We start from the raw sequence: 24,376 nt of genomic DNA on the forward strand, positions 1-24,376 counted from the left end.
TCTCATAGCTGGTCATTTTTATATTATTATGTATATTTGATAGTTTAGATGCGCACATGAAGCCCAGAGTTAAGTAGCCTATACTTTTCTTGTCTAGTTGCAGTCCATTTCGGAGCGCGCGTCGCCTTGTGAACAACTCTTGCGCAGATGTTTGTGCTTTTAATAGCTCTTTTAATGATTAAACGCGTCCGCAATTTAACAACAGTAGAGACTGCATTTTACAACAATCACCGATCGTGCTGATTCTGACGGTACGTTTGGGTTTTAGGAAGAAATGACAGTGCATTGCTGTGAAGGGAAGGAAGTTGCTCTAGACATAATGCAGTTAGTTTGGTTTCATCTCAAATATCTTCTTTTTATAATCTCTGAAAGCCGAATCTAAAATAAAATTTGAATATCATCCCAGATCTAAAGTGTAACCACGTTTGAATGTTTAGTTCTGTCCTCATTGTCAGTCATTGAGCAGGGCTGTTGTGTCGTGTTGTGCGCGCGCGCTGTGGCTCCGCGTGAGAGATCGCTCTCTCTCTTCTGGACTGCAAATAGCAAAGTTGCATCACAGACAAATGGTTTAATATTATTATTATATATAGAACTGGCCCGCGAGATAAACATGTTCAAGATTACGTCTTTATATCAATAATAAATAGTAGCCTACGTGTATTTTCTATTTTTTCCAGTACCGACAGCAGAACCGAAAACGTTCAAGCTTTAAAGCGAATGGGGGTAAACACGGGGTATTTGCATGGGACTTGTGTATCGATACTCGAGGCTCAAAAATCGATACTTTCTTGGGAAAAAAATATCAATTTATGTTGCAGAATCGATAAAATTGCTCAGCCTTACCTGGGATACACAACAATAAAAACAACAGCTTGTTTTAACTAAAACTAAAACCATAAAAAACATTTTCATTAATTAAAATACAGTTAATGTTGACTTAAATAAATAGGGATGCACCGATATGAAAATTTTTCTGGATACCGATAATTCCGACAACCGATATATTGGCCGATAAATCTAAATCCGAATTTTTATGTAATTTTTGAGAGCTGGATTATAAAAACTCAAGTCTCACCATTAAAAGCCATGTCCCAAGCACACAATTATAATGTTCTCGTTATGATTTTATGTAGCCTATATGAAAGATTTGCGCTGCACATGTTCCATTTAACTGTATTTTTCTTTTTGAAGTGATTCAAATCATATTTTAAGCAATTCAAAACCATCATGGTGAACAGTGTGCATCTGAAGTGTCTCAGCTGAAGGAAATATTCCATTATTTTTCGGCTTTAATATATTGTCCAAATTTTCTTATCGGACCGATAACATTAAAATGAACATTTATTGGCCGATATATTGTGCATCCCTAGAAATAAAGTAGGGTGGCATATGTAGGGTAACAGTAAATGATTAAACAGATGACAAGTTACAAACTAAAAGTGTTTCTTTATCTTTTCAGGTCATGGACGATGTGAATGCCGAAAGTGTATTTGTGATGCTAACTACACCGGTAGTGCGTGCGACTGTTCTCTGGACACCTCCACCTGTCTAGCCAGTAACAAACAGATCTGTAATGGTCGGGGCACCTGCGAGTGTGGTGTGTGTAAATGTACAGACTCAAAGTTTCAGGGTCCGACCTGTGAAATCTGCCCAACCTGCCCTGGAGTTTGTACTGAACACAAGTAAGTAATTAACAGAACACTTGCTCAAACAAGCAAATGGCTTGTTATGCTCAGCTAGCTGTACTTAATATATTTGCCTGTGTTTTTCCTCACAGGGATTGCGTCCAGTGCCGAGCATTTGCTACTGGCGACAAGAAAGACACGTGTGAGAAAGAATGCAGCTACTTCCATCTTCAAATGGTGAAGATGAAGAATGAACTTCCTCAGCCCCACGACCAGCCCTACATCAATCACTGCAAAGAGCGCGATGCTAATGACTGCTGGTTCTTCTTTTCCTACGCTTCCAAGAACGACAGCACCATTGAGGTCCACGTGGCCGAGGAACTTGGTACGTGCTGGATGAAATAAGTACCAGTAGGCCTTGATTTAATTTTTTTTAACTTAACTAGTTATTTACCTTGTGTCCCATAATGCATTGTGTCTGTGTTGACAGAGTGTCCCTCTGGCCCTGACATCATCCCCATCGTAGCGGGTGTGGTCGCAGGAATCGTTCTGATTGGTTTAGCACTTCTGCTCATCTGGAAACTGCTCATGATTATTCACGACCGCAGAGAGTTCGCCAAGTTCGAGAAGGAGAAAATGAATGCCAAGTGGGACACGGTATGTGTCTCTAATTTACATTACGTTTCAATTTCAAGTATCTGTTTAAAGTTATATTTATTCAATCATATCATATGTAGCCACTTCATTGGACCAGAGAAAGCTGTCGGAATGACATGAATATGCAATAGTTTTCAATGTAGTTACATGTTTTTTTTTTTTTTATTGCTTTAAACAAAACAGTACAACATACATTTTACAGCCAGGGGAGCAAAAACCACACATAAAAAAAAAAAATCAAAAATAAATAAATAATAAATCAAACAAAAAAACAAGACCTTTGAATCAATCAAAAATTTTGAAGACAATACACAAACGAACCGTCTTAATAGCCTTTCGTTCAGTACTAGTTTGAATAGTAGAAAAGTAATTTTCAAATTCTTTAAGTAATACTGAGAAAAGAGGCTTTTTATTAGTAAACTTACACTTATGGATGTGAAATTTGACTAATAAAATTAACAGATTAAATACAAAAGCCTCCTTAATCACACTGTTATCATATTTTGAATATAGTTACATGTTTTTCATTTCTATAAAGCACTGCAGCTAGGTGTAATGGGATGTCTGGCTCATTGTGTGGGGTGTGGTCTCTCTGGCACCAGGGGAGTTCACTGCTGACACATGCTGGTCACTGATAGTATTGCAGTGAATGAATCCTACAGAATATTGCCGCAATAGACACAGGAAGATAGGCTCATGCTTTAAGAAAGTTTTTCTTTGGATCGTAAGCGTTTCAATTTGCATAGGTCCATTTAAATCGTTGTGCAGCAAAAAGTTTGTCAATGTTAGTACTTGTATAGTCATTTGTCTTTTATTTAGAGGTAGAATTATCAGTTGGAGGTCTTGTATATTAATCCTTAAAAGCCTGACATACGAAATAATAGGCTGATTTTTTTTTTTTAATGAAGCAGTTTATTGAACCTTTTAAATATAAAAAAATATTATCTTTTAAATTGCATTTATGTTTTATGTTTTGTTTCATATTTGATACATCAGGCTTTTACAGCCCATATAATATATTTACTGAGAATATGGAGCTCACATTTAAGGAGGGGGTAATTGTTTTGATGCAGATGTTATTTATATGGCCAAAATTATGATCAAGTTCTAATAGCTTGTAAAGTAAATCAATGAGATCTTTATAACAAAATAATAGACGACTTGCATAAAATGCATATAAATATCTGTTGTCTTGTCATTCTATATCTCCCAATAATGCGTCTTCTATTTTAATTTTTAGTTGATATAAATGCTTACTTTTATGACCAAAGCTCCGTAGTTTTAATTGTGTGGGGCAAAATACAGAGAGAAGCACGAATAAATGTTTCTCAAAACCCCGATGTATCATATTTGAGACACATAATTTGTGTATCATACTGATGTATCTTTTTATTTTATTTTATTTTTACATCATTTCTTCCCTAAATATTGATGTATGGAAAATCAAGTAAACCTAGGTGTCTTCAGTCCATTAAATGATCAGCTTCAAATATGAATAATATAAAAGTTATTTTTATGTTTATTTTTAAAAATAATTCAAGATTTCACTGCAAAAAGACATCTTTACCACAATCTGAATGTGGACATTTTAGAATGAGTTTAAAATACATTTTATTTGCTAAAAAAGTATGTGTAAATGAGAGGCTTTATATGGCATTTGCACTGAACTGGTCAAAACTGTCTTCTGCCTTTTGTTTTCTTTCTTCAGTTCTGTTTTTCTCATTCTATTTTGTTTTGTTTGTTTTTCCTTTCTGCCTTTCTCTCTCCCCAAACCTTTTCTTCTTGTCAAATCTAGCAAGAGAACCCCATATACAAGAGCCCCATTAATAAGTTCCAGAATCCAAGTTATGGAAATAAGGGCGTCACACTCTGAGTCTGTACTCTTCTTACCTGCATGCATGTGCTTTTTCTCCCTCTTTCTGTCACTTTAACAACAACCTCAGACCCATGTATAATATGGACGGCTTGTAAATTGTCATTTGCTGTTATTTAATCTAATTCACTAATTATTTGGACATGCCTTTTCCCCAATGTGAATGTGTGTTATTTACTGATTGTAATTGTATGACTTGAATCTGTGGAATACACAACCTTGAACTCGGTCTTGCAGGTTCGGAACGACAAGTAAATGATGATACAAATATAATTTTTGGGTGAACCCAAAAACGAAGTTTTACTCATCCTCATCCTCTGGTCTTGTTTGTTTCTTCATCAGAACAGATTTTTGAGAAGTTTGCAGTGAGTGTGTGCCGTCAGAATGAGACCTCAAACAGTTAATAGAAAATTCAGGGGCTGGACTTTTCTTTTACTGGAGGAAGTAATATTATCGTTTATGGACTCGTATTTTGACGGCTTAAAGTTAAAATGCCTTACAGTGTAACTTCACTGACTTTCAACCTGCTTTCTGTTGTTACAATGTCAGTAGTATATGTAAATGAACAATGTTTACTCGCATTTATTTGTCAGCAAAAGTCCACTGGTTGATGCAAAATGCCACAGATTGTGAAAACTACAGATTATACTTCCGCATTTTTGTATCCTGCCCACGGACAGTGGGTTCGACAGAGGGTTATTTACAGAACAGTTATTGTAAAGAGTAGGTTTATCAATTGTCTAGTTTTTAAACAGCATTATGGTAAAAATGGAACACTATGGCAACAGCTTTCTTACCTGTACGTGACAGCGTTTTGCTTTGGGTGGAACTGACTAAACAGAACTTTATTTCAGTTTCCCCCCATTTGGCCAAAATTTTTTTTTTTAATTATCCAGTTTGAAATGGTGACTACAAACAGAGATTTTTCAGATTTTCTGTCGTGGCGTTCTCTCCATATGTACGATTCACACTGGTACAATACAAGTCGACACCATTATGACTAAAAGTTTTTTATTTGACTCCGTATCTATATAGCAGACTGTTGGGAGTGGCCTTGGATGGCAACATGCCAAGTGCATTATGGGTGTTGAAGTTTTCCTACCTATTTGGCATAAGGGAAGAAGACAGCCTTTTTTCTCTCTCTCTCTCTCTCTCTCTCTCTCTCTCTCTCTCTCTCTCTCTCCCTCTCCCCCTCTCCCCTCCCTCCTAGGCAGCCATGTTTTATTGAAAGCCCATTTTGCCAGCAGTGAAATTCCTCTTTAATAATGGATTTGTTTCTTACAAACACGTAGCTTTTCAGTTCACAAGACATGAATTGATCGACTGGAGTCATGTGGATTACTTGTAGATTCTGTTATATTTCTGAGGATTGGAGTCATGTGGATTACTTTTAGATTCTGTTATATTTTTGAGGATTGGAGTCATGTGGACTACTTTTAGATTCTGTTATATTTCTGAGGATGAGTATATTTTCATTTTTGGGTGAACTATTCCTTCAAAGAGCATAATACAAAAAATGTCAATACTAAACAACTTTTTACATTGCTGCATATACAAAATGACTGCAAATACAGTGTTTGTTTTAGATGTGTGCCTTTTGTAATGCTTGCAGATGTTGTAAACTTTTTTTTTTTTTCAACCAAAGTTGACTATATTACTGTGAATTGTCCTAACCTGGCAATTGTGTAGATATATTCATGGTTGAATCTAATCATCATCTCTTTATGTTGGTCTCCAGGGTGAGAACCCCATTTACAAGAGTGCCGTGACGACGGTGGTCAACCCTAAATATGAGGGCAAGTAATGGACGAATCTGTCCATCTCCAAGCAACACTGTATGCAGAACAATTCAAGAGGAACGGAAGAGTTGAATTTCACTTTTTTTATTTTCTTTCTTTTTTTGTGCTTGTTTCTAAATCACCTTTTGGCTGTGCATTTGCCACTGTTCAGTATAATCAAATAACCTGTGTTTCTATGCATTGTTTTGGAACTGTACAGTATGTATAAACTTTTTTTATGCAATCTTAGACCATTTAATTTTTTTTGATTTTTAGCCACAGGTCTGCCTTGTTTTCCTTGAATGTTAAAACCAGTCGTGTTGGGTTAGATGACAAGGGTTTTGTACGTAAGATGTGGTCAGGTATGCATTAAGAATGTTATTCACAAAGACAAGACACAATTATCAGACCCTCCTGCTTCAGTCCAGTAAGTAGTTGAACATTGGAGTCAGTCTGTGTCTTATGTTGGTACAGGAATCTTTCTGAACCTGTGGATGGAGTGTCCTGTCACTGGTATAGTAGGTAGCTGTAGCGGACCACTGCTGTTTGTTCACATGGTGCTTTTAATGTAGACTCATATGTCGTCTGCAAAATTCTGGGAAATTTGAGTCCAGTCTATAATGTTTAGGTCTATGTGACTATGGATCCGTGTGCTCATGTCGCCTTTCTTTGGTCTGGGAATCAGATGGATTAGTGACCTTTTTATTGTGCACATTAATGAATCCACAATGGACAGATTAGTATCTTTTTAATTGTCACAATATAATTGACATTTCATCTGTCAAGTGTTTGATTTAAATGCCTTTGACTTGGCAACATCTGAGTTTTAAAGATAGAGGGTCATTTTCATCTTTGTCTGGGAATGGAACAATCAACTTTATTATTAATATTATTGAAAACATAAGTGTAAAGTAATCTGAAAAGATCTTCAGGTTTTAGATTTGTTTTAAGAATGAGGAAATAAAATCTCAGGTCCCGAATTTCTCTTTCACTGATGCCAAATATTTACGTCTACTGTGCAAGACCTATATTTTATTGTTTCCGTTAGTCTCCATAAGTGGACTTGCTTCACATCTGCTTTTATAATTTAATTTGTCCTTTTTAACAACATCATTGTTCATAAACAAGCCTAACTGCTCAAATTGTTTGTAAAGATCAGTGTTATACGAAAGATTGTTTTTTTTAATCACTTGTTTTTTTTTAGTTTTTTTTTTTTTACCTTTTTAAAGCTTTTAAAAGCTTAATCACGTGAAACACACAATTTGCATTTTAAAGTGCCTTTTCTTTTTTTTTGCATCATGCCCTCTGTTTTTTGTTTCTAGGAGTTATTTATTAAAATAAAGAACGTAAAACACTGGACTGCATTGTTACCGGTGTGTGTTTGTGGGTCAGCATGGTTTATAATGGAATGTAAAGTCTTTATACACTGCCTGTCCAAAAAAAGGATTTAAATAGGCAAATGCTTAAGTCTATGACTGGATAATTACTGCAGTGATTATTATGTTTCTAGTTATATGTTTGTCAACAACACTCCTAACCTTAATTGATGGAGTGTGTAGCCTTTCATTTCTTAAACAACCATGGAGGAAAACACATCATGGCCATATTCATCAGGCTCAAATTGTGAAGGAATTTTTAGACAGGAACTGGCACCAGACCTTAAATTCATTGAAAATCTTTGGGATGTGCTGGAGTTGATTTTACAGAGTGCTCGACTCTTGCAATACAAGATCTTGACCAAAAATTGATGCACCTCTTGACACAATATTTATTTCCATCAAGATGAGCATACATTTTTAGTCAAACACACAGCCAATGTGTTGTTATCCCAATTATCTTTATTGCACAACTGATAGTGTTTGAGGGTTCTCTCGGTTCATATCTGATTGGTTTGCTGTCACAGAATAAACTGCACTTTGTGTGATTTTATAGAAGTGTAGGGGTTAAAGGTTACAATATTTAGCAAATAACTATGCAAGGCCTGAATAAAATGCTAAAAAATATCTGTGATAACCATGTTCTGATTAAACATTTGTGATGCATTATGACAAAATATTTTATATTAAAGGGCACCTATTATGCCCCTTTTCACAAGATGTAAAATAAGTATTTGATGTCCCAAGAGTGTGTATGTGAAGTTTTAGCTCAAAATACCAACAGATCATTTTTTACAGCATATTTAAATGGTCACTTTTTGGGGCTGAGAAAAACGTGACGTTCTCTTACGAGAGTATCTCTCGTACTGCATCTTACGCTATGGGAAAAACCTCTTTTCCACGAGATATTGAAGCCAAAAATTATCCTTAATTTTGAATTAATGTAAAACGCTGTGCGGCAGCATGCAGACATAGGCAAGACAGCTCGCGCGCCTATTGGCTGCCCTGCGGCAACAGCAGCAGCCTATCGAGAGAGGCCCTGCGTGACGTGATACCCAATGGGGGCGCTTTGCGCCCATTTCGTCACGTTCCGCCAGAATAGGCGTGGCCTTGGTTTATAAATACGCTCGACAGGCTGATACAAACTGATTTTCATCTCTTCAGCGGAGCACTACTGCATCGCTGGATCCGGAGTGAGAAGCCGCGCCGTCTGATAGTAAGCCTTCTGCGGGACGAGCCTTCGAGTCTGAAGCCGCTGGCCTTCACCTCGCCGCCTTCAGCCACCGTACCTGCTACGCTTTCCGGTGTTAATATCCTTTTCACTGCTAGAGTGTGTGTTCGCCGCTGCGACTCACACTCTCCCCCTGTCTCTGTATTCTAAAAGAGCTAGCGTCTTTTTAAAGATGCAAAGATCCTGCGGCTCGTGCCGAGCCACACTCAGCGACGGGGACCGTCACCTCATCTGCGTTTCCTGCCTGGGTGATGATCATGCGTCTCTCGCTCTCGTCGACGGCAGATGCCCTCTCCCTGTGAGCTGATGCCTATGGTGACTCTGAGGACTCGCCTGGCATCCTTCTCAGAGCCTGCACTTCAGCCCGCTGTAGCGCAGCGCCGTAAAAAGCGTCGTGCTCAGCGCTCTCCCGAGCCTTCTCCTGCCCGCCAAAGCTTGCCGGTTCGCCCGCCAGCTTCGCCGACATCGCTCGAGTCACTCACCGACGGACAGCGGCCGTCGTCTGCCACCGCTTCCGCCATTGAGATCGACAAAACAGCAAAGGCCTGTTATATCTTGGCGTCGGACGGTGAGGATTGTGCGAGCTCTGTGGCCCTCCCCCCTGCTGTTCGCAAGCCTTCCGGGAGAAGGGCTGGCATTGAGTCAGAGTTGATGCTGTCGACAACCTCAGCCTTGACTGGGAGGCGCCCGCGCAGCCCCCGCGCAACCGGCTGGATGGATGCTTCCTCAAGAAGGACCACGCCCCATCACAATCCAGACCCGCGCCTTTTCTTCCTGAGCTTCACGAAGAAGTCGCGAGGTCTTGGAACGGCCACTTATCGGCCAGGAAGCATACCTCTGTCTCTGCTGCATTCTCCACTGTGGACGGTGCGAAAGATAGAGGGTATCTTTCTCTTATCGCTGTGGAAGCAGCGGTAGCATCACATCTCTGCCCGCCCTCTGCTGGACGGCGAACACAGACGGTGTTGCCATCTAAAGCCTGCCGAGTGACGTCAGCCATGCACGGTCACGCTTACACCGCCGCCGGGCAAGCTGTGTCGGCGATACACACAATGGCCATCCTGCAGATCTTCCAGGCGGACCTTCTCCGGAAAATGGACGAGGAAGGCGCGGAATCGATCAGCGTTGCGGATTTAAGGAGCGCTACAGACCTGGCTCTACGTGCCGCTAAATCTGCTGCACAGGCCATTGGGCGGAACATGGCCTCTCTCACCGTGGCTGAGAGACACCTGTGGTTGACGCTGTCTGAGATGACGGATATGGAGCGCTCTGTGTTTCTCGACGCGCCCATTTCGTCAGCGGGCCTCTTCGGATCTGCCGTCAAAGATTTCGCGGACAGATTCCAGGAGGTTCAAAAGACATCGCAGGCTATGAAGCACTTCCTCCCGAAGCGCTCTAGCTCCGCAGCAGGTCGCTTGAAACAGCCATCTACCCGGAGCTCACAGCCACAGCCTGCACCACCCGCCGCCGCTTCTCAGCCCCGGCCGAGGATCTCAAAGCCTTCCTAGCCTTCCTAGGAAAGCGAAGTGTGTTCAAATCTCGCTGCAGCCGGATTTTCACCGAAACATTTCGCTCGTCCAGTTCCATGCGATGTGACTGTTCCAGCGTATTTAGCAGTCAACAAGCCGGTTCATTTGCCCGCTTGCCTGCACACAAAAGCCGTTTTTACGGCTACTCGGATAAATCCAATAAAAAGTGTATTTTCTGGTGTCCCGGCCAAGGCCGATGGTGTTATGAGTGTTGTAAAAATGCCCACGTCTCAGTGCCCATTCCCACACACAGACACAGCCCGACACAGGTCAGGGCTAGCACAAATAAAATCGACTCATGTCGATTGTGCAAACGTAGTGAATGTGCCCACGACCCAGTGCCCACAAACACTACACGATCCGTGTCCCACGGTTTCTGTAAAAACGAAACCAACACACATTCAGTCAGCACAAGCCGACGGTGTTTTCAGTGCAGTGAATGTGCCCGCTGTCCCGCGCCCACATTCTCTCACAGACACGCTAAACCCCACGGGGTCGTCGTGATCGGCGCGCCCCCCTTCTCGCACACTTTAAACACAGTGTTTATGTCTCAGCACACCGGAGCTCTGCAGCCGCCGCTGTGCCGCGGCCAGAGCCCGAACTCATTCTACCTCTAGCTATTCATGCAAATGCGTGAGCAAAGCTTCCCAGGGAATCAGAATGGGTGTTGAACACTATAAAAAGAGGCTATTCGCTACAGTTCGCTCGACTTCCCCGCCCTTACACGGCGCGTGTCGAAACCACGGTAAACAACGAAGTATCTCATCTACTTCGAGCCGATCGAAACTACTGAGCAAAGGGGCCATAGAACCTTTATCTCAGGCTCAGAGTGAAGGGGGCTTTACAGCAGATATTTTCTGGCACCGAAAAAAGACGGGGGTCTCAGACCCATTCTAGAACTGCGGCAGTTGAACAGAGCGCTTTTGAAGCGCCAGTTCAAAATGCTGACAACCAGGAAAATCCTCGCTCAAGTTCGCCAGGGAGACTGGTTCATGTCAATAGATCTGAAAGACGCCTATTTCCAAATACAGATTGCGTCACGTCACAGGCGATTCTTGAGATTCGCCTTCTAGGGTGAGGCATATCAATACACAGTCCTACCGTTCGGCCTGTCCCTAGCACCCCGTACATTTACGAAGTGCATGGACGCGGCTCTCGCACCCCTGAGACTTCAGGGCATGCGAGTTTTGAACTACTAAGACGATTGGCTGTTTCTAGCTCGATCACACTCAGAGCTCATAGAACACAGGGGCACATTACTCGACCATCTCGAGAATCTGGGTCTTACAGTCAATTGGGCGAAGAGTTCGCTGTTTCCCAGCCAGAAAATTTCTTTTCTGGGAACAGTGCTGGACTCGCCGTCTTTGACAGCACATCTGTCGCCGGAGCGCGGACTGGACATTCAGCGGACTGCGAAATCCTTCCGCCGCGGCTCTATAGTCCCGCTCAAAAGGTTTCAGAAAATGCTGGGTCTTATGGCCTCAGCATCTTCAGTACTTCAGCTGGGCCTGCTTCGCATGCGCCCACTGCAGTTATGGCTGAAAGCGCGAGTTCCACCCCGGGCATGGACCTCTGGTCTGTTTCGTCTCAGGGTCGACATGAAATGCGATTTGGCTCTGGGTCAGGCGTGAGACTGGGGACTCCCTCGAGTGTGACGGTCTGGGCTCCTGGTCTGGGCTCAGCACAACCTGCTTTCACTGAAAGCAGCGCATGTGCCTGGTCACCTGAATCTGGGACCAGACAGACTATCCAGGGACAATGTCCCAGCAGGGGAATGGTCGCTGCACCCGCAGACGATCCAACTCCTGTGGTAGACATTCGGCAGAGCGCAGGTGGACCTGTTCGTGTCCCAGAAAAATGCTCACTGTCCGAACTTTTTCTCCAAGAGCAGAGATGCGCTGGCCCACGTATGGCCCCGCTGCCCCCTCTATGCTTTTCCCCCCATCTCGCTCCTGCCTCAAGAGCTGGAACGAATCAGGAAAAACGGATGCCCAGTGCTGCTCGTGGCTCCGGTCTGGACGAACCTGATTTGGTTCCCAGTCCTGACGCGGCTGACCAGCACTGCCCCGTGGCCTATACCGGTTAGGAGAGACCTCCTCTCTCAGGCAAAGGGCTCGATTTGGCATCCTCGCCCGGATTTATGGTCCCTACATGCATGGGCCATCAACGGGTACCAGTTAACCACCCGGACGGAGTGTTAAACACGATCATGCAGGCTAGGGCCCCGTCTACTAGACGGCTCTACTCCTCGAAATGGTCAGTGTTCTCTACCTGGTGTCAAGCTCAGGGCTTTTCACCCGTAGACTGCGGGGTTACGGAAGTGCTCTCCTTCCCTCAGGAGCTGCTGGATAAGGGTAGAACCCCGTCCACGCTCAAAGTATACGTGGCAGCCATAGCGTTTGCAAAACCGACGTCTGGCCAGTCACTGGGCAAAAACGACCTGGTCGTGCGATTCCTCAGGGGGGCTCGGAGGCTGAATCCTCCAAGACCCCCCTCAGTCCCTGTGTGGGACCTTTCTACGGTTCTGGAAGCCATGAGAGGTGCCCCATTCGAGCCAATCCATTTGTCAGACATGGAACACCTGTCTTTCAAAACGGTATTTCTTGTGGCTCTTGCTTCAATGAAGCGCGTAGGGGACTTACAAGCGCTTTCAGTAAGCGCGTCATGTATGTTGTTTGGGCCTAATGACTCAAAAGTCATACTCAAACCAAGGCACGCGTACGTGCCCAAATCCCTCAACACACCGTTCAGGGCCCAGGTTATTTCCCTGTACGCCCTCCCGGTGAATAATGAGGAGGCGGATGCTAATCTCCTTTGCCCCGTCAGGGGGCTGAGAGCTTATGTGTCCCGCTCGTCTGTCTTCAGACAGACCAAGCAGCTCTTTGTCTTGTTTGGCGGACGCTCCAAGGGACTGGCCGCATCAAAACAGAGCCTATCCAGATGGATAGTCGATGCCATAGCGCTGGCTTACACTTCTAAGGGCCTGCAGTGTCCTCGCCGTCTACATTTATAAGGTTCTATAACCTAGAGGTTCCCGCCTTACAGGCCAAGCTGCTGTCGGTCTAGAATTCAGTACTATCTGCCCCGCTGCGCCGGCGCAGAATGCTGAGTTTTGCTTGTGCATCGCTCACTGATCGATAGAACAGCTCCATGGGTGTTGAATAACCCGTACTTATACCCAGTTCAGGCTGAACACGTTCACCCTGTCTGCGTGAAACACTGTTAACATAACTAGCTCCTGTGGGATGCATTTTCATGGGGAATGATGCTTGTAGCCTCTCTTCTCCGACTCTCTGTGAGTCTACGGTGATTATAAACTATATGAGCCCCGGGCTACTGCCCTTGTGACTTTGGTGTCGGATCCCAATACGTACGGCGTGTTGTATTGTGTTCCCCATAGCGTAAGATATTAAGCAGTACGAGAGATACTCTCGTAAGGGAACGTACTCGGTTCCTAACGTAACCTCGGTTCTCTCTAGAGAGGGAACAAGTACTGCGTATATTGCCGTGCATACAACAGCGCTGGTTTGCTTCAGTGATGAAAACCAGTTTGTATCAGGCTGTCGAGCGTATTTATAGGCCAAGGCCACGCCTATTCTGGCGGGACGTGACGAAATGGGCGCGAAGCGCCCCCATTGGGTATCACGTCATGCAGGGCCTCTCTCGATAGGCTGCTGCTGTTGCCGCAGGGCAGCCAATAGGCGCGCGAGCCGCCTTGCCTATGTCTGCATGCTGCCCGCACAGCGTTTTACATTAATTCAAAATTTAGGATAATTTTTGGCTTCAATATCTCGTGGAAAAGAGGTTTTCCCCATAGCGTAAGATATTACGCAGTACTCGTTCCCTCTCTAGAGAGAGGGTACGTTTTCGTGTGTATCCCTTTAAATGCAAAAGAGCTTTTACCCACTATTAATATAACAAGCCTGCTGCAGCGGACCGCGTCCGAATGATGGCCAAAAATAAGTATTAGAAGTATAATAAGTTAAAACACATAAGAAGTGCGGATTTAAGTCGTATCCATAAACTCTCTTTCCCTTTCTTTATCATCAACATACACAGTGAATTACTCAAAAACACTCGTTACAAACAGTAAACAAATACAGACGTTAACCCTTTTCAGTGGGTGCTTAATAAACGGGTCAACTTTATATCCGTAAATCAACTCTGACGAACTGTAATAAAGTGCGCGCTCTCCCTTCCATCACTGCCTTGATAATGTTAGGCCTATCTCTCCGGTGACTGTAAGCTGGATCACGAACAGTACAGATCCTTCCTTCAGTAGCCTATAAACGAGAGTAAATGATGACTTCTATGTTAATTCTTACATCTAACAACAAAACACCTCAATCGCTTATAAGACATTCTTGTCTACAGATGTTCCGACGTGGAAACAATGTTGGACAGCTCACTCAGGGCGGGTCTATGCTAAAACTGCAGTGTCCATCAACAGTCGTGGGAGGGGCTTGTGCAAAAGTACGTCACATTGTCCCGAATCTGAGAACGTTTTGTTCTGATAGTGCTTATGATTTATGGTTTTTACCAATATGATTTATTGATTTTTACAAAAGCACTGAGTGGTATACGTATATATTATTAGTATGCATTATCAAGTTATTTTATTAATTCATTTTTGTTTATTTTATTTTTCCTCATATGTGTATTCATATATGTATGCAGTCAGTCATATACTCATTTAGCTCTTGTAGTACAATATGTATGATTTGTACTTATAACATCTACGAATGAGGACAAGGGGGATGTTTTGTTTCTGACACTCATTGTAGAACATATTGTGATTGTTATTAATGTTTCCCTGTTTACGAAAGCTAAAAAAAAGAAAGAAAAAAAAGCACTGGGTAGATTTTTATCGTTGGTTGTGTACACACAGTGATTTCAACACATTTATGTTCAAAAACCATGTAAAAGTGACTTTTGCATAATAGGTGCCCTTTAAATTATATAACACGTTATTATAGTTATAATTAGTTAGATGCAAGTCAAATCTTTTTTTTTTTATAATGTGAGTCTGTTCTGGAGGAGGAGCCTCATTCTTTACATGTCCAGCCCAAACCACACAACCCTTTTGTATTTCCTGTGTTTGTAAGGTGCAAGACTGAGCTGCTGAAAAAGACCTGTTCACACGCCTCACACACACACACACAAGTAGCCTACAACCCATTTTGATTTTTTTTTGTGTGCCGTTTCAGAAACTTACAGGACTACAGTAACCTGGAGTGTAACTCAAGACATCAGGAAAAGTTGATCATATAAACATTTACATCATAAACACACATCTCTTGAAAGAGTCAGGAGCATGCGTTAAGGTAAGTAACTGAGCTTTTATTTTCCCATTTATTTATTTCCACTTATTATAAAATGCCCATAACAAATCGCATGACATTTAGTCACTGACTATGCATGTAAATATTGTTTTTGAATATGTTTGTCTGATCAAAATTGTTCGAGCAAATCCATAAAGACAAACTACTATACAATATAAATCAGGGATCAATCATTTAGTGTATTTACATATGTTTATATTATACATAAGTATATATGTATTTGTACATTACCAGACTATAGAATAACACTAGTCTTAAAGGAACCTTGAGATTAACAGACAAGAGCCTGTTTCTTGGGGCTGCTTTTTCTTTCCCAATATCTTATTCATTATCAAAGTCAATGATTAACTGTCTCTTTCATTGGTCTGAGTCAGAGACACTCCTGTCTGCCAGTCCTTTTTTTAACTGAAACCTACTTTTTGGTGCAAAGAATGGTATTTCTTAATCAAACAATATATTTAACAATCATTCACAGTAGGCTACAGTTTGCCAAAGGGTGTCAGACAAGGATTTTGTGTATTATTAAATAAGTGATTACTCTATCTCTCTCTTCCTGATGTGTTTCTGTGTAATTTATAAGGTTCTTCAGCATTTAGATGGATATGAGGGTGCTGTTAATATCAGCTCTACTAGGATTTGTCAGAGCAAAAACAGGTAAGGAAGCCATTTATCGCCAACAACACAGCTACTTTCTGTAGCCTCAGAGGACATTCTTTTAATGTTTAGGTTTATGAGTTTATCTCATTGTAATTTTGAGGCTACTTTCTCAAGTTATTCTTCAAAAGAGCTTCTTGTTAGCTTTTCTTTTCATAATGCTTTAGTTACTAGAAAACTATTATTTAATAATCTCACATAACATTGTAATGTTAGATCTTGTCTTCTAAAGTTGTTGTCTATGTGTTTTGCGCTCAGACAGCAATGTATGCATTTCTGCAAATGCCAAAACATGTGGAGAGTGTATTCAGACCGGGCCACAGTGTGTGTGGTGCAAAGATCTTGTAAGTTATTTTGTCTACAACATTTGATTGTCAACTTCTCATCTGACTCTGGAAGATTATCCGAGTCTTACCGGAACATGTGAATTTAGCAAGTCTCTGCTTGCAGGATTTCAAACATTCACGCTGTGATGAAAAGGAGTCTCTGCAAAAGGCTGGTTGCACTCCACTCGGCATAGAAAACCCTCGAGGCATGGTCACCATCGACAAAAACATACCTGTCACAAACCGTAAAACTGTAGGAGGAGAGAATCTGAGGCCTGAAGAGATCACCCAGATTCAGCCACAGAAATTAACCTTGTACCTCCGATCAGGTACTGGACCCCACTTGTGAACCAAAACGGATGTGTTTTGAAATATGAGTCAGGACAAGTTCAATCAAATTCACATTTGGCCTACCTCTGCGTAGTAAAAGAAACAGGCTGAAATTGATGCTGCCTTTATGTACTGAATTATCGTAATTATTGTAAATAGTTTCCTAGTTAAAAATTGGATATGAATGCCCTTTCATGATCATTGAATAGCAAAATATGATTTAGGTTTTAAGATTTTCCCATTAAGAATAAGAATAAACCTGGTGTCCTCCATGATTCATGTTCTTTCCGAAAACAATGCACTTGAACTTGAGCTCGTAATCACGACATGAGCGTTAATGATGACAGGCTTTAATTTTGTTTTTTTTTACTAATAAGTGAACAACTCCTTTATTTATTTATTTAATTTTTTTATGTTTGTTGAATTTTCATTATAATACAACAATAACAAGACATCACAAAAAAAATCAACCGAATCCAACCGAATATTAAAGATTTTTTCCATTTCCTCCAGCACCAAATACCAATACCGTTGACAACTCCTTTATTAATTAAGTAAACATAGTAATAGGATTCTCAGTTCTCGATTCTCAAGTTTAGCAAATTGTTCATAGCATTCATCATAGCATATTTCAACATTGTATATATTTTTTTTCAGGAAAGAAAGTAAAACATTTTTATCAAGATTATTCAAGCTCACAGGAGAAGTGGCATGGGACTGTGACCAACATTGATATTCCTTTTTCTCTCTCGTCTTTGTCACTCTACAGATGAACCGCAGAAGTTTACTCTCACGTTCAAGAGGGTAGAGGATTATCCCATCGATCTGTACTTCCTGATGGACCTCAGTGACTCTATGGGAAAACATCTTAATGATGTCAAGAGTCTGGGAAAGAACCTTGCCATGGAGATGCGGAACATCACTAAAGACCTGCGCATCGGTTAGGAGGACGCACATGCTCACATTCACGCCTTTGCAGTATTATAAACCTTTAAATGATCTGCTAACTTTTGCTTGCAGGTTTTGGTTCATTCTTGGAGAAGCTTGTTATGCCTTTCATTCTGATGACGCCAAAGTATCTGCAGAACCCATGTTTTCCAAAAGACTGCACAGCACCCTTCAGCTACAAAAACGTCCTGAGTTTGACCAACGACAGCACATTGTTCACCCAAGAAGTCAGCAAACAGAATACCTCTGGAAACCTGGACTCTCCGGAGGCAGGATTTGATGCAATCATGCAAGCTGCTGTCTGCACGGTGGGTCGAGTTCAACATTCCATAAATGCCACAGAACTATGGGCAAAGTCTCCAGTACATGTTAGCACATGCAGTGTTGTACATGCCCTGTCAATGGCTGTGTGCTACAACTTTCTTTTTGTTTCAATAAAATAGTTTTTTCAAATGGTAAATGCTTCCAGTTTTTCAATCATGTAGTTGAATACAAATTTTCAGATAATGTATATACGAAATAACTTAATCACCATCTTTATATACTGGTTCTGACCATAGCCTGAGGGTTAGGATTTAATTTTCAAATACTAACCATGTAGGCAACATGTGATTGAGCCTTTGTAAAATAAGAAACGTAGAGAATTAATCATTCTTAGTGAGTCATAGGGAGCAGCATGCTTTAGCTACTGAACAAGTTTGGACAAAACCTGACCATTTGAAGCTGTGTTCTGTCTGCTTTGTTTTGATTGTTCCTCAGAAAGAGATTGGCTGGAGGAATGTCACTCGTCTCCTTGTGTTTTCCACGGATGCTGGATTCCATTTTGCTGGAGATGGAAAACTGGGTGGCATTGTTCGTCCAAATGATGGGAAATGCCATCTTTCCAATAATATGTACACCATGAGCAACTACTTTGTAAGTGTGAGTTTTACAAATAGACAGACAATTTGAAATGTCAGAGTATGTCTTTCATTTCAGTTATTTTTTGCAGGACTACCCCACCATCTCTCAGCTGGTAGACACACTTAGTGACAACAACATTCAGACCATCTTTGCTGTGACAGAACAATTCCAGGCTCTTTATCAGGTGTGTGCATCCATGTATTATATCTTCTCCTGATTGCAACATCATCTCATAATACAAGCATTAGTTTGAACTAATTGTAGTCTGTGTTGATTTACCTTGTATATGTGTGTGCACAATAGGAGCTCTCTGCTCTAATCCCTAAATCAACAGTGGGGATATTGTCTGCCATCTCTTCCAATGTCATCCAGCTCATCATTGATTCCTATAATGTGAGTTCAAGTTATGCATCAAATGTCTGTCAAGTGTGAAGCAACGGTTGGCTGTGGTCAGCTCTAGTTCCTTTTACGGTTCAAAAGAAAATAAACTAAAACCACTGTTATTTTTCACTTGCGTACAAAGGAATTCACTTAACAGCCAGTTCCAATGTTTTAAGGTTGTTCTTAATTCATAGTTCTTGAAGTGCGACAAAAATAATTAGTAGTAGTTCACCCAAAAAAGAAAGCTTTAATTATTTACTCAGCCTCATGCCATTCTAAACCCTTATGACTTTCTGTGAAAACCAAAAGTAGATATTTTTGAAGTATTGAATTTCAAAATGTCGTCTTTTGTATCGGACAGAAGACATTCATGCAGGTTTAGAAGGATGATGAGGCTGAGTAAACAGAAATGTCAAGAGTGAACTATCCCTATAAATGTAGTATTTGAATGAATATTTCATTTTCCAAGCACTAATATACTCTCTCTGTTTAATTCTGTCTATCAGTCTTTGTCCGAAGAGGTCATTCTGTGGAACAGCAGGCTACCTGCTGATGTGTCCATCTCCTACATCTCTCACTGCAAGAATGGAGTGAGCAGAAATGGAGAAAGTGGGCAAAAATGCTCCAACATCTCCATTGGGGATGAGGTGAGAGAGTGAATGCAATAAAGGCCATCTGAACTTGTCCGTGCATGTAAAGGAATTAACTGTGCTAACTGTGGCTCAAGACAGATGGTAGTCGCTCTTTCCATATGACTGCAAACTTCTAGCTCATTCCCATTTACCAGTGCTCTCCTAGTCTCCAACCTGACTTTCTCTGACAAGCAGAGGAGCTACAGCAATACCGAACGAAATTGCGAAACAGTGCCTAAAAATAATAGAATCAAAACTAGTTCCAACTAGCTATCTTTGTTTTCTATTCTGTGCAAAAACAATCTCTATGTTGCACTATTTCAGTGTGGATAATCTGATGGTGTATTCTATATGCAGGTTTTTGGCTGAAATACTGCACCCTATAGGTTCACTATATGAAAGAATTCAACAAAATGCAAATCGGTGAAAATAACTCTCCAGCTGATCTGCCACATCCTGTAGCAAATCCAGATCTTTATTGCTTAGTTAGATCTCACACTTGATAAACTGGAGCTACGCAAACACCACCTCATTTCCATGTTGCACATGAAAAAGTAAAGATAAATAACTAAATACATATGGAAATAAATATATATGGGAATGAATAAATATAAAAATAAATGAAGGCATAAATAAATAATAGTTAAAAAGAATAAAAAATAAATGTAAAAATAAATAAAAGTTTTTTTTATCAAGTCAGTTATCTATTTCTTTATATGTTTATTTCTTTATTTTTAATTTATCCATACAAAACACCCTAATTTGCATTCCAGATAACAAAAAGGGCAAGAAACAAAATAATGTATATAAAATATAATCATATGTGATGTGTCATGGAGGGACTTCTGGAAACTGTTTTTCACAGTAAATCATATGGTGATTCATAGTTTTTACTTGCAAAAAACTTAAATTTCACATTATTTTACTGTAAAATTACATATAATGTGATGTTAAACCATTTACAATTTTTCACCATGTATAGTAAGGTAACTTGCAATTAACCAATTAACAGGTTTTACTTTATAAAATAAAATTACAGTGCACAACTTTTTAGTGAATTTTAAAAGTACACAAAGAGCTTCTGTCTTGTAATGTGCACAAGGCCTTAGCATCGTAAAGAACGTGTCACAAATTTAAAAAAAAATTCCCTGTACACCCTGCTGGCTATTTCCATTTCCTTGAATGAAATGCCACCTGGAACATAAAACAATGTGTTGTGCCTCATAGGTGAAGTTTGATATAGAAATCATGGCTAAAGGTTGTCCATCTAATGGGAAGTCAGAGACGATAAAGATCAAACCGCTGGGCTTCACTGAGGAGGTGGAGATCGTCCTCAACTTTATCTGCGAATGTGAGTGTCACAAAGACGGAATCCCAAACAGCCCATCGTGTCACTTCGGCAACGGTACCCTGGAGTGTGGAACATGCAGGTTTGAGAAGCGGTCACTCTCTCTCATATGCAAATGCAGACAACTAAGTATGACAATCATTCTGATTCGATGTTTTCTTTCTCATATCAGGTGTAATGTTGGTCGATTAGGCACATTATGTGAGTGCAGCCAAAATGAGGTGAAAACAGACGATTTGGATGCAAATTGTCGCATAGGTAACGGGACAGATGTCTGCAGCAACAATGGAGAATGTGTTTGTGGAACGTGCGAGTGTAAGAAAAGAGACAACCCAGAGGAAAGATACAGCGGAAAGTTCTGCCAGTGCGACAACTTCAACTGCGACCGATCCAACAACAAGCTCTGTGGAGGTACATTTCTTTGAGGATTTTTCTATTCTGTCTTTTACCTTACCTTACCTTATTTATATTATACAAATTTTAATGTTTAATGTTCACTTCTAAATTAAAAATAAAGAACAATTAAAATCAACATGAAATTGCATTTGCATCCTATTTTATTTACAATATACACTGCATTTAATTAGAAAATGTATTTCTCTAGCATTTATTTAGTTTTTTCTTAGTAAATAGCAACCATTTTGATTTCATGTTGACTTTATTGTGTTAAAAAGCTGCTGCATTTGCTTGAACACTGCAAATAAATGTTCTTACTCAGTATTCTTATGTGGTTTTCCAGTATACATATCTGTTTATTCTTGAATCAAGATACATTAACTGGATATGCAAAATATGTGAAATTTTTTATAGAAATTCACAGGAAAAACAAGATTATTTTTCTTTTCCCATTGACAGATATTTTTCTTGTTTTAAACTAACTTAATTTTGACACATTTTTCAGAAAACAAAACTTTGTAAGTCATTTTGTTCTCAAGCAATGGAATTTTGAATTAAGAAATTTATTTATTTAGTTTAATTTATTTGTACTGGAAAACAAGACAAAAATCCTATTGCACGGTTAAGACGGATTTATCACCAAGGCATCCTTTTCCCCACAGGTCATGGACGATGTGAATGCCGAAAGTGTATTTGTGATCCTAACTACACCGGTAGTGCATGCGAGTGTTCTCTGGACACCTCCACCTGTCTGGCCAGTAACAAACAGATCTGTAATGGTCGGGGCACCTGCGAGTGTGGCGTGTGTAAATGTACAGACTCAAAGTTTGAGGGTCCGACCTGCGAAATCTGCCCAACCTGCCCTAGAATTTGCACTGAACACAAGTGAGTTATTGGCAGAACACTACAATCTAATGAGGTTAAGCTAACATAGCTAACCCCGTGGGTTGAACTACTTGCTTGTAGTCATTTTCTTTTCTTCTAATTTCAGTGGTGCTCTAAAACAGATTTAATCTTAGCTAGCAGCACTAAATACATTCCTGTGTGTTTTTCCTCTAAGGGATTGTGTTGAGTGCCTACAGTTTGGTACGGGTATCAAGAAACATACATGTGAGAAAGATTGCAGAAACTTCACACCTCTTAAAGTAGTGAACAACAAGGATGAACTTCCTCGGTCCAACGATCAGACCCACATCGATCTCTGCAAAGAGCGGGACGCCGACGACTGCTGGTTCTTCTTCACCTACGCTACCAATAATGATGACAAGATTGAGGTCCATGTGGCTGAAAAAAAAGGTAAATGATGGACAAGTACCAGTAGGAAATATTTTTTGAAAATATTAAATCATTAAATATGAGTGTCCACTGATGTAAACCTGATTGATTTTATTATTTATAGTCACCATGATATCAAAATTGCCAATTCTTATTTTTATGGAATATTGTAGTGCTTTATAAATGTAAACCTAATTTATATTATTAAGTCACTAAGAAATCAAAATTTACTATTCTTATTTGTTACAGAATATTGCAGTGTTTATAATAGATGGTTTACCCATTTGTTTTACCTTGTAATCATTAAACAAAAACATTAGCTTTTTTCCCAGCTTGCAATGACGTCTTTTCTCTGACATCTGCATTGGCACGAGAGCTGGACAATAACCCCTCACCTCGAGCACCGTCACACACATGAGATCGTAGCAATAACAAACAACAATGATCCAATCAATTCCCGAACGGACAAAATCAAATCCTTCACTACATTTTTTTCTCAAGCCGTTTCACTCAGATATGTCATAATAAAGAAGTAAAGACTATCGCAAATTCCATTTCATGTTGGCTTAATTTCTTAATTCATAGTTATTGATAACTAAGTTTTACCTTGTGTTCCATAATGCATTGTGTCTGTGTTGACAGAGTGTCCCTCTGGCCCTGACATCATCCCCATCGTAGCGGGTGTGGTCGCAGGAATCGTTCTGATTGGTTTAGCACTTCTGCTCATCTGGAAGCTTCTCATGATTATTCACGATCGCAGAGAGTTCGCCAAATTCGAGAAAGAGAAGATGAATGCCAGATGGGACACGGTATGCAAATCCTTATTAATATTTATTATATAATAATGCAAATAAATACATTTTGTTGGGTTCATGCTGTATCGGCTATGGGAAGAATATTGGATAATACTCATGTATGTATGGTCTTTCTGTTCGGTTTAGGGTGAGAACCCCATCTACAAGAGTGCTGTGACAACTGTGGTGAATCCCAAATATGAGGGGAAATGATGGATCTTCTCTATGGCTTGCAGCAGAGGTTTTCAACTGGTATTGGCTTCAGTACCAGTCATGGCCGTCATGGCCAAAAGCAGAGTTGGACTGGTGACCCAAAGGTTGCTGGTTCAATTCCAGTACCGGCAGGAATATGACTGAGGTGTCCTTGAGCAAGGCACCTAACCCCCAATCGCTCCCCGGGCGCCACTCAAGGCTGCCCGCTGCTCCGGGTGTGTGTATCCACGTTTGCAGTGTGTGTGTGTTCACTACTCACTACTCTGCTCCTAATGTGTGTGCACTTACTTGGATGGGTTAAATGCAGAGGTCAAATTCCAAGTATGGGTTACCATACTTGGCCATCACGTGTCACTTTCACTTTCACTTTCACTTCAGGATTCAGATTTTACATTGGTGACTTAATACGGTACCATAAGCTGTATTAATGAAGTCTGGGTCATTTGACTTTGGACCAGAATACCCACTCAGATGCCAACAACAAATGTTATTTTTTCTTCTGTCCACTACTCAATCAAATGCATTTTTGGGTCACAACCTACCAGTTGAGAACTGATTTATAAGCTAGTTTCCTATTGCTTGATTTTTTTTTATGTCTATATGTAAATATTAAATTCATCTGGCTCAGAAATACCATAATCTCACTGGAAGTCACAAGATCCAACATGACTTCTTATTTTGACATACTTTCAATAAAGCCAATAAAACAGTGTTGGGTTTTACTAAATACACTCTTGACTTGTGTGGTTGATTTATTTTTATCCA

At 40.6% G+C, this 24,376-nt stretch overlaps 2 protein-coding genes across 4 annotated transcripts in view; both read left to right on the forward strand.

Moving 5' to 3' along the window:
- LOC143731176 (integrin beta-1-B-like) overlaps positions 1-7,292 on the forward strand; it is a 29,226-nt gene extending 21,934 nt beyond the window's left edge. For 2 of the 3 annotated variants that reach the window (XM_077221839.1, XM_077221841.1), the window contains 5 exons: positions 1,460-1,682; positions 1,778-2,010; positions 2,116-2,282; positions 4,078-4,155; positions 5,894-7,292. In XM_077221839.1, coding sequence (XP_077077954.1) covers positions 1,460-1,682; positions 1,778-2,010; positions 2,116-2,282; positions 4,078-4,155 — 701 coding nt within the window. In that variant the 3' untranslated portion in view covers positions 5,894-7,292. The remainder of the gene's footprint in view (positions 1-1,459; positions 1,683-1,777; positions 2,011-2,115; positions 2,283-4,077; positions 4,156-5,893) is intronic. The other variant, XM_077221840.1, reaches the window with a different exon arrangement.
- A 7,849-nt stretch (positions 7,293-15,141) lies between these two features.
- LOC143731178 (integrin beta-1-like) lies at positions 15,142-24,342 on the forward strand. The gene is made up of 16 exons (XM_077221842.1): positions 15,142-15,393; positions 15,992-16,065; positions 16,324-16,409; positions 16,516-16,720; positions 17,491-17,661; positions 17,742-17,977; positions 18,429-18,584; positions 18,661-18,756; positions 18,876-18,965; positions 19,460-19,600; positions 20,813-21,015; positions 21,106-21,344; positions 21,992-22,214; positions 22,390-22,625; positions 23,247-23,413; positions 23,546-24,342. The coding sequence occupies exons 2-16, from the start codon at positions 16,008-16,010 to the stop codon at positions 23,609-23,611; spliced, it is 2,373 nt and encodes a 790-aa protein (XP_077077957.1). The 5' UTR covers positions 15,142-15,393; positions 15,992-16,007; the 3' UTR covers positions 23,612-24,342.
- Positions 24,343-24,376: the final 34 nt, after the last annotated feature.

The sequence above is a fragment of the Siphateles boraxobius genome, unplaced genomic scaffold (assembly GCF_051911475.1).
Source record: "Siphateles boraxobius isolate OS27281-9 unplaced genomic scaffold, OSU_SipBor_1 86, whole genome shotgun sequence".
Taxonomy (NCBI): domain Eukaryota; kingdom Metazoa; phylum Chordata; class Actinopteri; order Cypriniformes; family Leuciscidae; genus Siphateles; species Siphateles boraxobius.